Genomic DNA, 15,814 nt, shown 5'->3' with positions numbered 1-15,814 from the left:
AGCATTAGGAACCCAAAAAAAAATCCATTTGAACCTGTAGAAGAACAGCAAAAATGTATCAAATCGCTGCGTGAAGTAATCCCATTCAAATCATTTTAGAATTTTCCTCAAAATTTATTTCCTATATCACACTTCTGATTCGCACATTAATCTGTGTTCGATCACAGCGGCTTATTCATCTTTTAATCATGGCTTCCTTTTATGAGTCTAAGCTAATTATAAACCATCCTCGTTTCATTTCAAAAACAGAGCTCAACCACTAATACACAAATTTGGAACTTGAAATTCAAGAATTTCATGCAACTGATTGAAGTAATTACAAAAACAGAAAGTTAATTTTCAATACAATGGAAATGACTATGACTTCACGCGGAACCAGAAGTTTTTTTCATGCATTACAGGAATTGATGTATGGTCTCAAGTGCAGCAACAAACTGCTTCTGCTTCATGACTTTCCTTTTTTTATCTGCATTGCACATGATAGAAATATAGATATGAATATAAGATCAAATGAAAATTAAAACAAATTATGGGCCTCGAGTTGGCATGAAGCAGAAACATCCTTGAGCTTCATCTTCAGGTATCATGCCTCCTCCCTTGCTTGTGTCTACTGCTTCTAGCAACCTCACCACCTCCTCCATGTCAGGCCGCTTTTCTGGGTTTGCATCCCAGCATTTTCGCATTATGCTTACCAATGAATGTGGGCAACATCTAGGGATATCCAGCCGTAAGTTCTAAGACAAAAAAAAAATCAGTATGCATTTTAGTTAACCTAAAATCCATATCTCTACTTGTGTAGCAGGATTTAACTTATGAGAGTTGGAGTTAACTGCAGTTCAAAGTTGAGGTATGGATTTTAAGGACTTTATATTTGGAAATTTGCAACTTGATAACAGTAGAGATACAACTGTCTATGTTGTTTAATATGTAATTCTAATAATAGAAAAACCTGTCTAACAACTGCAGCTGAAACATCGGCAAAACTAAGATTAGGGTAAGGCATGTCGCAGCAGTAGATTTCCCATAAGCATATACCAAAGCTGTAGACATCACATTTTCGATTGTAAGGCTTCCCATCAAGCACCTACACATGCTAATTCTGTCAGAATATTTTTCTGGCTTTCAAAGGACACGTGAATTCACGAACTAGGAAAAAAGGACAAAAAATAGCAACAATTTCATTTGACTTGTTGACATAATTGAGATTACAAGTGTATGGAAAATGCGTATGTAGTTATCATTTTAAAGATTAAAAGGCCATTGTTTGACATTTGAAGAGTTACAGAAGCATCGGTACCTCAGGGGCCATGTAGCCAAGGGTTCCAGTTTCCCCTGTCATATCTCTTGGATTTTGAGCTTCAACTCGAGCAACACCAAAATCAGCTATTTTCAAAGTTCTGTTAGCATCAAGCAACATATTTTCTGTCTTCACATCTCGATGTACAATCTTCTTCGAGTGAAGATAACTCAACCTACAACAGTAGAACCAAAACAAATAGAAGAATTGAATCACCCTCACCTCCGAGAGAGGTCCTATACAAGAATTGATAATTTTGAGATAATGAACATATGCTGCACTCACCCTCTAGAGAGATCCAAAGCAAGTTGAATCACAACCTTTAAGGCGAGTTTTTTGCTTCTATTCCTGATTAAAAATTTCTTCAGTGTCCCACCTGGAACGTACTCAACGACAACGCAGCAAGCCCTTGAAGGAATAGAATTATGGTGGTCACTTGTGTCACCTTTGGAAGGAATCTTAAGATTGGAAGTTCCCATTGAAGCTCCAATAAACTGTAACATACAATTTAAACACAAAATTTGAAACAACAGCAACTGCACCATGATAATCCAAGTAAAATCAACAAAGATTGGAAAAAGGCAAACTAACCAAAACTTTTCATCAAGATACTAGTTGAATGAGCAGTATATCATAAACTAAGACTAACAAATTTTTACCTTTGTAACATTTGGGTGGTCAAGCTTTTGCCAGACAGCAACCTCTTGCTGAAATGATGCCCGGAGAGCAGCAGTTTCAGCAGAAGTGACCATTCCATCCTCTCCCCAATCCAATACCTTCACTGCAATATCAATTAGACATCAAAAACTAATCACTTGATATTCGTGTATATGTACAAATCAAGAGCCTCATAATTAACAGACTTAATCTCAGTTGTGATATTAATGATCATCAAGACATCCAAGCAACACAAACCATTAACAGCTACGTAAAGCTGAAGACTATAAGTTCTAAGTGACAAACTGATGAAATGATATTACACTAGTCCAGTAAACTCAACTCAATCACATATCAATAAAAAGTTATGATCCGAAATGATTGAATTCAAAGATTGATTTGTTTATAACAATAGAAGATTAAAAAAGCAATACACAAAATCTACCTGCAGCATCTTGACCATCATATACGCCACGATAAACAGTTCCGTAAGTGCCACGAGCTACTTCATGCTTTATATCAAGTTTAGCCAAATCAATCTCCCACTCTTCCTGTTTCCGCGAATGAACTTCTCTGTCCCTAGACCAAACTCTGCTTAAGTGCTTCTCCAGCTGAATATCCCAGCTCTTGAAATCAATCTTATCAGCTCTAAAAAACAAGTCCCTCTTTCTTTCACTCTTCGCATCTGAAACCAACCCATTTTTAGCTTCACTGTTATTTGATTTTTCATTTTTTGCAGCACCTTCATCTCCCTCACCACTACCAGAATCCATTTCTTAATTACTTGAATTCAAAAAACCAAACTTTTCCTTAAAGTAAACAAAAAAAAAATTTCTTTAATACGCAGAAACAAGGCGAAAAGAAAGTCAACTATCTGACTTTTCTTAAGCCATTCAAAATTTTAGACTTCAAACAATGAAAAATCAGTACCAACCCACAAAGACATACAGAAAAGTTGACAATTCTTGAATTTGTGAAAGTGGCGGAGCAAGAAAAACAGAGAATTAGAATCACGTAAACTGAGAACCCAGAATCAAAAAAGGAATATAAGTTTAAATGAAGGGGAAAAACGAAGAGATAGAAAGGCATAAACCGTTGGAGGAATGATTATATTAGCATTTGATAGAAAAAGAAAGTAGGGTTTTGTGGATGAGAATTAAGAGAACAGAACAACAAACAACAAATTGGAACAAAGTAGAAAGAGAATTTGTAATGATAAAATGAAAAATAAAAATAGGTTAAGTTTGATAAATAGAAAAGGCGGGGATTGTGGCCGAAATTAGTTGCCTGACTGTTTCAAATCAGACGTTTTTAAACCTTGCTTATTTTCCTATTTAACGGATTTACCGGTTTTTTATGATTTTGCTTCACTCTCAAATTACAATTATACCCCTGTTTTATTTTTGTATTTTTCTGTCTTTTACCTTTTTTTTCTTTTGGATTTCTTATATTAGGATACCAAAGCTTGAACGAAGGAAGTCACTTATGGACAGTTGGTTTAAAAAATATTTTATTATTAAAATTAAAAAATTATTTTGATGAATTGAATATAAATTATTATTATATTTGAAAAAATTTGATGAATTGATTAAATATAAATAATTATTATGTTTGATTAGAGTAATAAAAGAATACTAATATATTATTTTACTTAAATACCTTAAATATAATTATTCTAAAATTTTTGTTATATTATTTATTATATTAATTAAAAATAAAATTATTTTTATTTCCAAAAATTTATAAATAAAAAAATTTATTTTGGTAATATTTTAATAATTAAATTAGAAGTGATAATCAAATTACTTTTTATATTATGTGTTACATCATCATTAATAATAAAACATTACCAAAATTTTTTATTATTTATAAATTAAATATAATAATATTAATAATAAAAAAATAGATTATCAAAATGCTTTTTAACACTCCCCTAATAGTTTTAAATATATATGTATTTTTTCCAATTCACAAAGTTCCAATGAAAGAAGACGCAAATAATAATATACGTGGTCAAATAATAAAACGTGGCCTAAACTATCTTTTTCTTGTACAGTGAACAGCATATATTAAGATTATCCCATCCTTGAAACGGACAGGGCAATTTGATTTAGGCAGCTGTATCACAAATTGATTAGATTAGACCCATTTGTCATATCCTTTATTCCCCCACCAAGTACGCAATTTCCTTACAGAAACTTTTTTATTTGAAAAAGACAAAAGGAAAAAAATAGCTTTGAATATTCTTGACATTCTCCAAAATAAGGTGTAGGTTTTGTGAATTGGCATCTCATTCAGATTCAGCCAAGTGTGTTTTGGAGAACAAAAACCAAACATGGTGGGTTGTGTGCAGTAACTTAAAACAGAACCAGCCACCACTTCGCCACAATTCAACAGAAAATTTGGTATCTTCATCACCCAATATGGCTTGTGGTGTGGGTGAGGCAGAAAGGAAGGATTAATAAAATTTCTAATTTCATATGCCAACAGAATCGCAATAATAAAGATTATGGCCATCTGGCATCCTCTAATTTTCAAAAGTAGCGTGGATCATACAGAGGAATTTCAAGAGTAAAGTTTCACTGCCTAGGATGCACCTACAATCACCTAACGAGAAAGCTGTGTCAGATATTATAACTAATGTGGCACAATCTCATTAGCCGGTTATTGTACATGCATCTGTTACATAGCTTTTCAAACTTGATTCTGATGGAAAGAACTGAGCGGCTGGAACAAATTGAATAAGCCAATTCACTTAAGCAACGAATCATCACCAATCAACTGAATAAATGATCAAAGGCCCCCCACTATAAGTGTGGAGAATGCACGCCAATAGTGGGGGACAGTTCAATCAGAACTTAAATCTGAATTAGACAAAATAAAATCATCCGGTTAAACCTGTGTTCATGGCTTGACCAAGAGTAAAGAACATAAAAAATCATCAGGTTAAACCTCTGTTCATGGCATGCGTGGGTGCAAATGCATAGTAGTGCCCATTTTTTTAGACTGACTGATGACAAAGACCAGTACTCTAGAGGCAATAGGCTGGTAAAGAACTCGAAAATATTTATCATTACTAAATCAAATGTTGTTTACAATACTTAACTATTGCTGTTAAATCTGAAGACGGTAGATTTCCTTATTCGATGTTGACGAAGAGTACAAGGAATGAGGCACTTACCCAAGATTATTATTCTTGCAACAGATGTAGTCAACTCCTCTGTACTTGATGGTGCAAGCTATGTTCTGGTTGAGTGAGATTTTGTCATCAAAGGAACAGCAAGATAGATTCTACTCATCCTGACCATATAAATAACCTGCTTAGATCTTTGTTCAATTGATTATGGAAATAATATTAAACTAATCTTGAGCATTGTGAATCCACAAGATTAAAGATCACTAAATGAAAGAATCAGAAATAAGAATTCAAAGTAACTTTCTAGAAATTATAATATTGTATGGGACTAACTCTCTTTAATACAATAATAATGTATAACACCACCTTATGTTTGGTGATGTTAAATCCAACAGTCCAAGAATATCCCCACAAACTTCAACCCAATAGTCAGCAACCATAATTTAGTTATTCAGTAATGATTGCATAGAACAGCAAACACGATACCATTATTAGAGTTGTTTGTGTGCAATCTTCTTGTCAGTGACTCCAACAAAGGGTGCAGATAATAACATGCAAACTCGTTTATGAATAAAATAAGTTAGTTGCTTAATTTCATGTTGTTTTGAGCACAACCACTTAAAATTTCTATCCTAATTTTGATGATTATTTTATCTTACTTTGTTCACATGTAAAATGGGCAAGCATAAAGGTTGAGTTGGTAATTTGTGTTCAGAGCACTAAATCCAAATATTTTGATGTGAGGAGGATGAACCGTGTTACTCTAAACATATTAACAAGTATGTGGTCATCCTATAAAGGATGGAACCATGCTACCATAAACATAACACACAGTCAATGTTGATGTGGCCACATCGTACTTTAAGCTAACTAAATCCTTGGTTCATGATGAATGAGTAAACACAAAATTGACTAACCGTGAACCCTGAAGAGAACACCACCATCTGAAACTTGTTGGCCAGCTGTTACTTGAAGCCCATTGACAATCCCACCAGATGGTGCCTTTACCACATGCTATTAAAGGAAAAAAAAAGAGTGAGAGATGATCAATAATGTCAAGCACAGCTTTTGGAAGATGAGAGAAAAGAAACAATTGTGTGTAGAAAAAGGAACACAAACCTCCATCTTCATTGCTTCTAACACTAAAATAGGTTGTCCTTCTTCCACCTTTGTCCCATCTTTCACAAGAACCTTTACTACTAAACCAGCCATGGGTGCTACCACAGTCCCTGGGGGACCTTTTGCAGTTTCATGACTGGTCTTATGCTGGATTTCCTCATCATTAGACAACTCAAGCCCCAATTTTTGCTTGAAATGGTGGTGTTGTAAACAATTCCATACATGAATGTGCTTAGTGCGATCCTAACACCCCAAATTAGTGAATCTTAATTCAAAAGTAACACAGAGTGACAAAGCAAATAAGAAGATATCCTCAGACATGGAGGGAGTATTGTGATCCCCTGATCCCACTTTAAAAATGCATACTAATTCACTTAATGAAAACTTCAAACGATGTCCTCATAAATAAACAATTGAAAAAATGCTTGCATAAAAATTGGTGAAACACATCAAGACCACCCACATGGTAGAAGGGATGGACATGAGATAGTTCCAGAATGCAATAGGTCCTCATTAACAAGATAATGATCCACTACACCATTCAAGAAAATGATTGAACTACCAACTGTTTCTCTCCCTATGAGAAAACTTCCACAGTAAAAAGTAGGAGACGGTTGAAAGATTGCCAGATAGGACAAGGATATAGTATGTAGTGGTTCACGCATGGCTTTTATGAAATATTGATTATTTGTACTAAGATTCTATATAAACAAGTAATCATAAAACGGGATGTACTTAATTCCTATAAATCAATTGACATACATTCTTAAATATGATTGTAGAGAGGCATTTACCTTGGAGTAAACAGCTAAACTAACATCTGTGCTTGCACCATCAAATTCAACTCTAAAATCATGCTCACCTAGGCAAGTTGCCTTGACTTCTAAACCAGGTGAACCATCTTCTGCTATCTGTTATGTGTTGAAATCAAATTACTCTTAGAAGCATTTCAGTGGGGAACAATCAAAAGAAGAAAAGAGAGAGAAGCTGGAGAGCAGAAAAAGATATGAAGGATGAAGAGAAGATAGTTTTAAGAACTTGTAGTTGACACCATTCTTTTAAATGCACTCTAAGAAGGTAAAAACCTCAATCAGATAGCTCCCATCTGGCTGATAAATGACATTGAGTGTAAAAAGCTTTGAGCAAGTATTATCATACTCATTCTCCCACTCAAGTTCCATGATTCGCCTAGCATGATGATGGACTCTGAAAGGAGGACGAGCATACCATATGGGAAGTAACCTGTGGCTCCCTGGACAAATCACCACGTGCACATGCTAAGAGGACCATATAAAACAGCAAATACAGAACCCAAGACTATACCAAAAACTTCAACTTACCAAAGGGACTTTGCTTAAAAGCGGAATGTTCTTGTTCACAAATACATGCAGCTACCAGCATTGTGTTGAGTCTTGCAGCACTGTAAGAAACCTTTGCTAAGGCAGAACTACTATGATTAACAAAGAGGTCATCTTTATGATGCTCAATAAAATGAGTTTCCACGTTTCCACTTTGAAATGCCCTATGATTAGCAAGTTTTTGGAGAAAGTTGATATTAGTGGGCACACCTGCAACCTAACAGCAATTAAAGTTATGATTGATCAAAATCAAAATTAAACAATGTCCAAATCATAAATTATTGTGCATTGCACAATGCATAAAAAATAGCATCAATGTTCAACTGCATTGAATTATCCATTTATACAAGGTTCATACCCAATATCTTGAAGATAATGAACTACAAAGTTTATGCATACAATTAAATGTACTTAGAAGACTTCCATGTTTAGAATAATATCATTAATTTCATCCTTGGCTATGCAGATTCAGAGATCCAATTAGTGGAGTATCATTCTAACAAGCACTTGGGCTAAAAGCTTAAATGACAAATCCTACAACAGTGATATGAACTCACCTACACTGCAATTGGAGACAGAATTCAATAAAGGATATACCTGAAAGTTTGATAAACAATTCTTCAGCTTGACCAGTGCCACAGCACGGTTTTCACCCCGCACTACAAGCTTTGCAATCATAGGATCATAGTGCATGCTAACAGTATCTCCTTGTTTAACTCCAGTCTCAACCCGAACTGCTAAATGGTGTAAATTCATAAGAAGAATGACAGCAAAATATATCTTGCTAAATGGATAACTAAGGCACTCAAAGGTAGTTGTTTGCTTAGTTCAATAAAATAGATATCTAGTGAAAAAATTCCGTCATCTCACATGCTATTTTCAATGCAAAAAGAGCTGGAAGATTAGACTTATGGTGTAGGTCAAGTTTGTTAGATAAAGAAAAACAAATGACTGAAGCCTAATCTACCAAAAAGTGAAAAAGCAAAAGCGACTTTGGTTGAACAAAATTCTCCAAGATGGAGATGGGATTTTTGTTTTTACTGTATATAAGCAACTTCACTATAACTTTACCTTCAGAAGAGACCGGGACAGGATGATAATGATGAAGAACTCCAGTTGCAGGAAGAAATCCTTTAGGGACATTTTCAGCATATATCCGGGCTTCAAAAGCATGACCTGTCAAAAGAAAAAGTAATCATTATCATCCAGAAGCCAAAAGTAATCCATATTTCATATGCTCTAAATACTCAATTGTGAATCAAGAATTCAATGCCAAAACTATAGTAAGCTTCCCCAAAACTGTAAATCAACAAAGAAGCCAACATAGCAGGGGCCCTTCCAGTACGCACGGTTATCCCATTTATGATCGATATAAAAAGCCAAAAGTTTCAAAGAACTTTTGATGTAAACCTGTCCAAACAGGAGCTCCACCATGTTCTACCATAGGTTCATTTTACCAGGAACATTAGAACAAGACAACAAGTTTCTTCATAAAACATTTCAAAAACCCAAAACCTTACTATTTGGTCGCCTAACAGATGTGTTACTTGTAAATTAAAATTAAAACCTGTCAGAATCATACATAAGAATCCCATGCAATTACACGGTTAAACTGGGCATCCTGATAATACTAAGTCATAACATGGCTCTTTAACAAGGAGGAGAAAGTTCACCTAATAAGGGAACTTGTGATTGACTCAGAGGAAGAGGTTCTCCATTTGCAACACGGATTTGCCACTCTACTAGATCTTGACCAACAATCATCTCAGTCACAGGATGCTCAACCTACAGAGCATACACATTCTCCAATTGGGACTTTGTTACTCTTGTTCATTCAAGATAACAAACAAGAGGCAGAAAAGATAAACAAACAAAACCTGAAGACGGGTGTTCATCTCCATAAAATAAAAGTGGCCTGATTCAGTATCAACAATGAACTCCACAGTACCCGCATTGTCGTAATTAACTGCCTTTAAGCATCAAAGAGAAAAGAAGGATTTATATATATATATATAAAAAATCTGCAAATTTGATTAGGCAGTTTTCAACAGATTGAATAAGAAAACTATGTCACCTTGGCAGCAGATACAGCAGCCTGCCCCAAATGTGAGCGAAAGTCATTGGTGACATTTGGCTGCATCAATGGAGTTTCAATCAAAACTTTCATATATGTATAAGTGAAAGCCTAAACCTAAACCTAGATTATATTAATGATGATTACAGCTGGAGCTTCTTCAATTATCTTCTGGTGCCTTCTCTGCACACTGCAATCCCTCTCATACAAATGCAGCACATTTCCATACTTGTCCCCAAATATCTACAAAATAAAGCAGAAAAAAATCAAATTAAGTAATATAAAAACCTGATAAACCATCAATTTAATCACAAAAGTATAGCCCTCATTCCATTCCAAAAATGAAGTTATCCAAATAACTTGAGAGGAAAGATCACGAAGATATATTTTGAAAAACTTATAATCAACTTACCGCATGACTTAATTTGATTTGAAGAGCAATGTTAGTAGCAAAGATACAATCAACCAGCAAGTACCTGTACTTCTATGTGCCTTGGTTGAGTAATGTACTTCTCTAACAAAATTGTGTTTACACCAAAAGAAGCAGCAGCCTCACGTTGTGCTCCCAAGAAAGAGTCAACAAATTCATTCTGACTTTGTACAATCCTCATACCCTAAAAAATTGATAAAGGTGAGAACCAAATCTTAAGGAAACAAATTTCCTACGGGACCTACACAATAAAATTAAACTAGTCTTCCTATGTAATTCCTTCTTTAATGTCACATAAAAGGCATGGAAAAAATACTAAAGTCACAGCAATTTGCATAGCAATTGTCAAGTTAATCAGCAGCACAACTTAGAAATGGTAATAATTATAAAATGTGCATTATATACTAAGCAAAGCAAAAATCCAATCATCAATTATAGCACAAGAACTATTATATGACTACAAAGATATGACAAACCTTTCCTCCACCTCCATGTGTTGGTTTTATTAAGATAGGATATCCAATTTTATCAGCTTCTGATTTCATAAAATCAATATCTTGTTCATGGCCATGATATCCAGGCACAAGTGGCACCCCTGCTGCACCCATTATTCTCTTCGATGCACTGATAAGCATACATAAAATTAATAAATAGCATGACCACAGAATGTTGAATGAATTCATACCAAAAGAAAACTTGATTTCACCTCTTATCACCCATATCCCGGATAGCAGATACTGGGGGACCAATAAATTTAATACCCTTATCTTCACAAAGCTGCGCGAAATCAGCACTTTCTGACAAGAAACCATAACCAGGGTGGATAGCCTATTTATCAAAACAAGATATCCACTCTGAAAAGCATGTCCTCACATTGAATTTCCCAAAATAATAAGCAAATCATTCAACTTTACACATTATTTCACATTTAGAGCAATCACTAAGTAATACAATCACATGCTAACAATTGGATCTTCCATTTCACATGGTGTTACAAACTTCATATACAAGCTGATATGATATAATTCTTTTATTGAACCATCATTATTCTTGTATGCTAAAGATTTGTTGTGCTGAATTTTAACATTTAATATTCACCGAGCCTTTCATTTTCTCCACATAGCTGTATACAACCTATAGCATTATTAGTAACAGATTCATGGTTAAAATGATGAGCCAAACCCATCTATTGCATTGATCATCAAAATAAGTTAACATTCATACAACAGTTACGGCCAGTACATAAAGTAGAATATTGGATTTTTAAAAAAGTACATAAGATCGCTAAAACACTAAGGTAGCAGTCAGTATCACTTAAGATTACTAAAATGAAGCTTGAAACCAAAAGTGCAACAGAGAAAATCCATTAAGTTACCTAAAGAGAAATTCCAGTGCTCATTACCTGAGCGCCAGTTCGGATCGCGGCCTCGACAATGTACGAGCCTTGGAGGTAACTCAACCGAGCCGGAGGAGGACCGAGACGAATAGCTTCATCAGCGGATTTCACGTGAAGAGAATCCTTGTCGGCGTCGCTGTAAACGGCGACAGTTCGAATTCCTAACCCTTTGCGGTTCTCATGATTCTGCAAGCGATTTCGCCTCTGTTTGCTATCAGAATTTTTTCTATGGGTTCTTGTTGATGTCCTTGCGACGGTTTAACATGCGAAGTTGAGTCGCTGAATAATCGTAATTGGAGAAGAAACGACTTGTCGTTGGGCTTTCGACGGAGAATTAATGCCATTAACGACATTGTGTTTGGTTCGGAGCTCTGCGACTGAAAGGTTGATCGAGTAATCCCAAGTAATTGGAAATGGCGATTAGTATGAGACGGTGGGGCCTTATCTGAAATGGTGCATACCTGGCAAACTCTTCCCGTCGCAGGATAATATTAAAAATGGAAAATATCATTAGTACCCTTCGTTGGGTTTAAGTGTTTATGAAAAAGTTTTTCATAAGATCTTAATATAACAAGTCCTCTGATTAGAAGTTACATTCTCATTGTCAATGCAATTTTGCAACACCAATTGATGTACATAATTTTGAGTTTTGTATAAAACAGATTATAGTAACAATGATTAGAATTTAAAAAGATTCAAATTGCTCTATAACAGTGCATGAGAGGATGAGCAAAATCAGTAAAAAAATGAACAGGATACAAGATTTTTACCTTGGTTAAGTATGATGATCAAAATGTCTAAATCTAAAGTATACAAGCGTAGATAAAAATATTACATTATACACTTATAGTGTCCACTGTTGTTTGGTTCCTCTTGTCTTTTTTTCCTTCTCATATATATGTTTGTATACAAGATTCTTGTAAAGAAAAAATACATATAAACTCTCCCTAGATTAGTATTTTAATCTGAAATTTGAATTTAATTAAGGGGGAATCATATGGGAGAAGTTAAAATCATAAAAAATGAGTATTATGAGGATGTCGTGCCGAAAAAATTGGGTGTGTTTCTTTCTAGAAAAAGTATAACTATAATCTTAACTTTGAAAAAGTTCTTTATTTTGTTGACCATTAAGTTGGGTTGTTTGGTCAATAGTTAAATGTTGAGATGTCTACACTTCAAATCAGAGTTTAGCATATTGTGAGGTAGAATATTACTTAATTGAATAGGCTTAAGAATTATATTAAGCTCAGATTGTGGTGTGTCAACCCTAAAAGTGGGTTGATTGTATTTCATATAAAAAGGGGTTTTAGGTTATTTTTTGAGTCGTCAGATGATTGGTTATCTTAGACTTTTTTATGTTATCTATTAGATTCAGTGTCAGTATAAAGATTGTCAAATATGGAATGTGGTGAAGACCTTCCTTCTAACACCAAATTATCGATACAATTTCTCTTCACTAACTCATGTATACAATTTTTCACTTTCCACAAAATATGCTAAGTTGTAGTGATTAGAATATGAAGATATTATGGCATGTCTACTATTTTGTGATGAAAATTAAATAAATATGTTAATATAAGAAAATAAAACACAAAATTTTTACTTAATTTGGTCTGATAATTGGAATGTCTCTATGGTGTAGTTGTTAATTATTTTGTATTACTATAATCTTTTGTTTTTATAATATCTCCAAAGGAAATTACATACAAACTAGCAGGATTAGGATTTTGAATCCCAATGAGATTACAATTGATACATTACTATTTTAGTTTTAACAAAAAGGGAATATAGTGAATATTGGAAATATCTCGGTTATGAGATAATTTGAACTAAGTTGAGTTGAGTTTAAATTTGGGTTAACTCAACTTTGACTTAACTTGAGAGGAATAAAACTCGAGTTCAATTATAATATCAAGTTGAGTCGAGTTGAGTTTGAGATTGGGTCAAGGGTCAAGGGTGTAACTGAGGCAAAATAGACCGAAATGATATTGTTTTAATATGTATTGATCAAAACAACGTTATTTTAATTTATTTGAATTAAATATTTTTAGACTTGTGAGCTTGGTTAACCAAATGCTCCTTAATGTCAAGCTCAACGTCAAGCTTATTAATATAAAGCTCTTTAACTGGAGCTCAAACTAGCATGAGACAAACTTATTTTAAATTTATTCAAACTAAGTTTGTCTCAAAACTAATCCTAATCCCAACCCAAAAGGTGATAATGTCTCGTTGACAAATTTTTTGCTTCTCCAATGACTCTTCTCTTTCTTTGATATTTATCAACTTGAATGAACTAAACTAACTCTTGTATAAGTTTGACTGAGAGCAAATCCACCCTTATATAAAAGAAAGGAATAAGGATAAGTTACTGAGATTTTCCAGGTGTTGATTACAAATGAAAAGGACAAAAGCACTAAACCAAGCAAGAAGGAAGGAAGGGGCTTTTCCCAAAAGCCCATTAAAACATAGCAACAAAAAGCCCAACACAGCTGTTCAAGTTAAGGTAGTTAAAAACTGAAGCCAGTTTCAGACGACTTGCAATGGAAAGTATTATGGCAGTTGAAAGTGGGGCCACCACACCACCCTGGTTTCCCTTTGACAATTGAATTGCTTAAGCTTTACCAAACAATATAATGGCAAATGACAATTCTAGTATTTCAGGCTTTTTTGCCTCTGTGATGGGGAAGCAATATGTGCTTCTTTTGCTGGATACCTCTTTTTCACTCGAATTGTCGAACAATATTATATATCTAATTTAAATATATAAATATATACATATTTATATATATTATTATATGATTAAATATTATTTTATTTTTAATTTAAAATCATCTAATTACATGATGATACATATAAATATATATATATATATATATGTATTTAAAATAAATACACATAATTTTATGATTTTCACTCCCCCTAAAATGTATTAAATGAGAAAAATTCTCACAAAAATCGATTTTTATTTTTATCTTTTTGTTTTCACATCGATATCTCAAATAATCATATTGAACACGTTTTCATTTTCACAATTTTATAATGTTATTTCGGACAAATATGACAGACATGCTTTCAACCCTTTTCTATAATTTCATAAATCTAGAAAACTTATTCGCAATATTCATAATGAAATTTTTTAAGAATGATTTTACAAAGGATTATTAGTTGAAATAAATTATTTTAAAAAATATACAAATTAGAATCTTCTATGGTTAGTCCGAATGAGATGAATTAACCAAAGCAAACAAAACAAACTCTGAATAGTGTCATGGTTATAGAAATGTACATGGAAGTGGTGGTGGTCCGGTCGGGTAGTTGGGTTGGTGGCTTGATTTGTCCTGTGTAATGAAGTCCACCGACTTTTCGCCTTCATGTTATTTAGTGTTTCCTTCGTCTTCGGATTCTTCCATGCCAATCACTTCACTGCCAACTTAGAGTCTCTTTGATAAATGCAATTAATTAAATAGGCTAGATCGAAAGTCTTATTCCCACCCAAGTTACTGTAAAAACGCAAAGTTTCATACATTAATTTCTAAAAATCTAAATACTTATTTATAATATAAATTTTATTAAAATTCTTAATTAAAATTAAAAATAAAATTATTATTTAATAATTAATTAAAAAAACTAAAATTTTATCACATTTTTCTCTCTCAATTTAAAAATCTAACATTTACTCTATATAAAATTTGAAAAATGGCAATTTCTCTATAGGGTTTTCTCTCTTTCTCTCTAGCGACCAGTTTCTTCCCAATCATCGGTTAGCTTTCCCTCTTTCTTTTTCGTTAGTGTTCCTCCTTCTTCATTAAAGATAGAGACGGTTGTCTTTGTCTTAAACGAAGACAAAATATCTTCTCTTTGTCAGAGACGAAGATGAATAGTCTTCATCTTTAACTAAAATGAAGACGATGTCTTTGTCTTAGACAAATATGATTGTCTCTGTCTTCGATGAAGAAAGAGGAGCACTAACAAAAAATGAGGGAAGATCGACTGATGACTAGGAAAAAATTAGTCACTAGAGAAAAAGAGAGAAAACTCTAGGGGAAAATTACTATTTTTAAAATTTTAAAGGAAATTTTGGAAGGAGAAAGAGGGAATGTGAGATTTTAAAATTGAGAGGAGAAAATATATTGAAAGTTTAGTTTTTAAAATTTTTTTTATTAAATAATGATTTTATCTCTAACTATAATTTATATTTTTAATAAAATTTAATTTATGAGTAAGTGTTTATATTTTTTAAAATTAGATAATGAAATTTTAATATTTGAGTATACATTGAGTGTGAACAAGTCTTTTGGGCAATAGGTTATTAGAAGTCCTTATTCCAAAATATAAAAATAAAAAGAC

General features: G+C 33.4%; 1 protein-coding gene across 1 annotated transcript; it reads right to left on the bottom strand.

Annotated features, from left to right (window-relative positions):
• Nucleotides 1-271: 271 nt before the first annotated feature.
• LOC123211326 (methylcrotonoyl-CoA carboxylase subunit alpha, mitochondrial) lies at nt 272-11,937 on the bottom strand. The gene is given in 22 exon segments (XM_044629973.1): nt 272-734; nt 950-1,084; nt 1,298-1,472; nt 1,583-1,791; nt 1,957-2,078; nt 2,400-2,729; nt 6,008-6,104; nt 6,210-6,452; nt 7,004-7,120; nt 7,295-7,461; nt 7,550-7,784; nt 8,165-8,301; nt 8,639-8,743; nt 9,241-9,352; nt 9,445-9,537; nt 9,642-9,701; nt 9,789-9,884; nt 10,118-10,255; nt 10,548-10,695; nt 10,778-10,899; nt 11,474-11,634; nt 11,637-11,937. Coding segments are annotated over 22 exon segments (3,393 nt in total). The 5' UTR covers nt 11,821-11,937; the 3' UTR covers nt 272-527.
• Nucleotides 11,938-15,814: the final 3,877 nt, after the last annotated feature.

This window comes from Mangifera indica, chromosome 3 (genome assembly GCF_011075055.1).
Source record: "Mangifera indica cultivar Alphonso chromosome 3, CATAS_Mindica_2.1, whole genome shotgun sequence".
In the NCBI taxonomy this organism is placed as follows: Eukaryota; Viridiplantae; Streptophyta; class Magnoliopsida; order Sapindales; family Anacardiaceae; genus Mangifera; species Mangifera indica.
The sequence above is the reverse complement of the archived record's forward strand: the minus strand, read 5'-3'. Positions and strand labels throughout refer to the sequence as shown.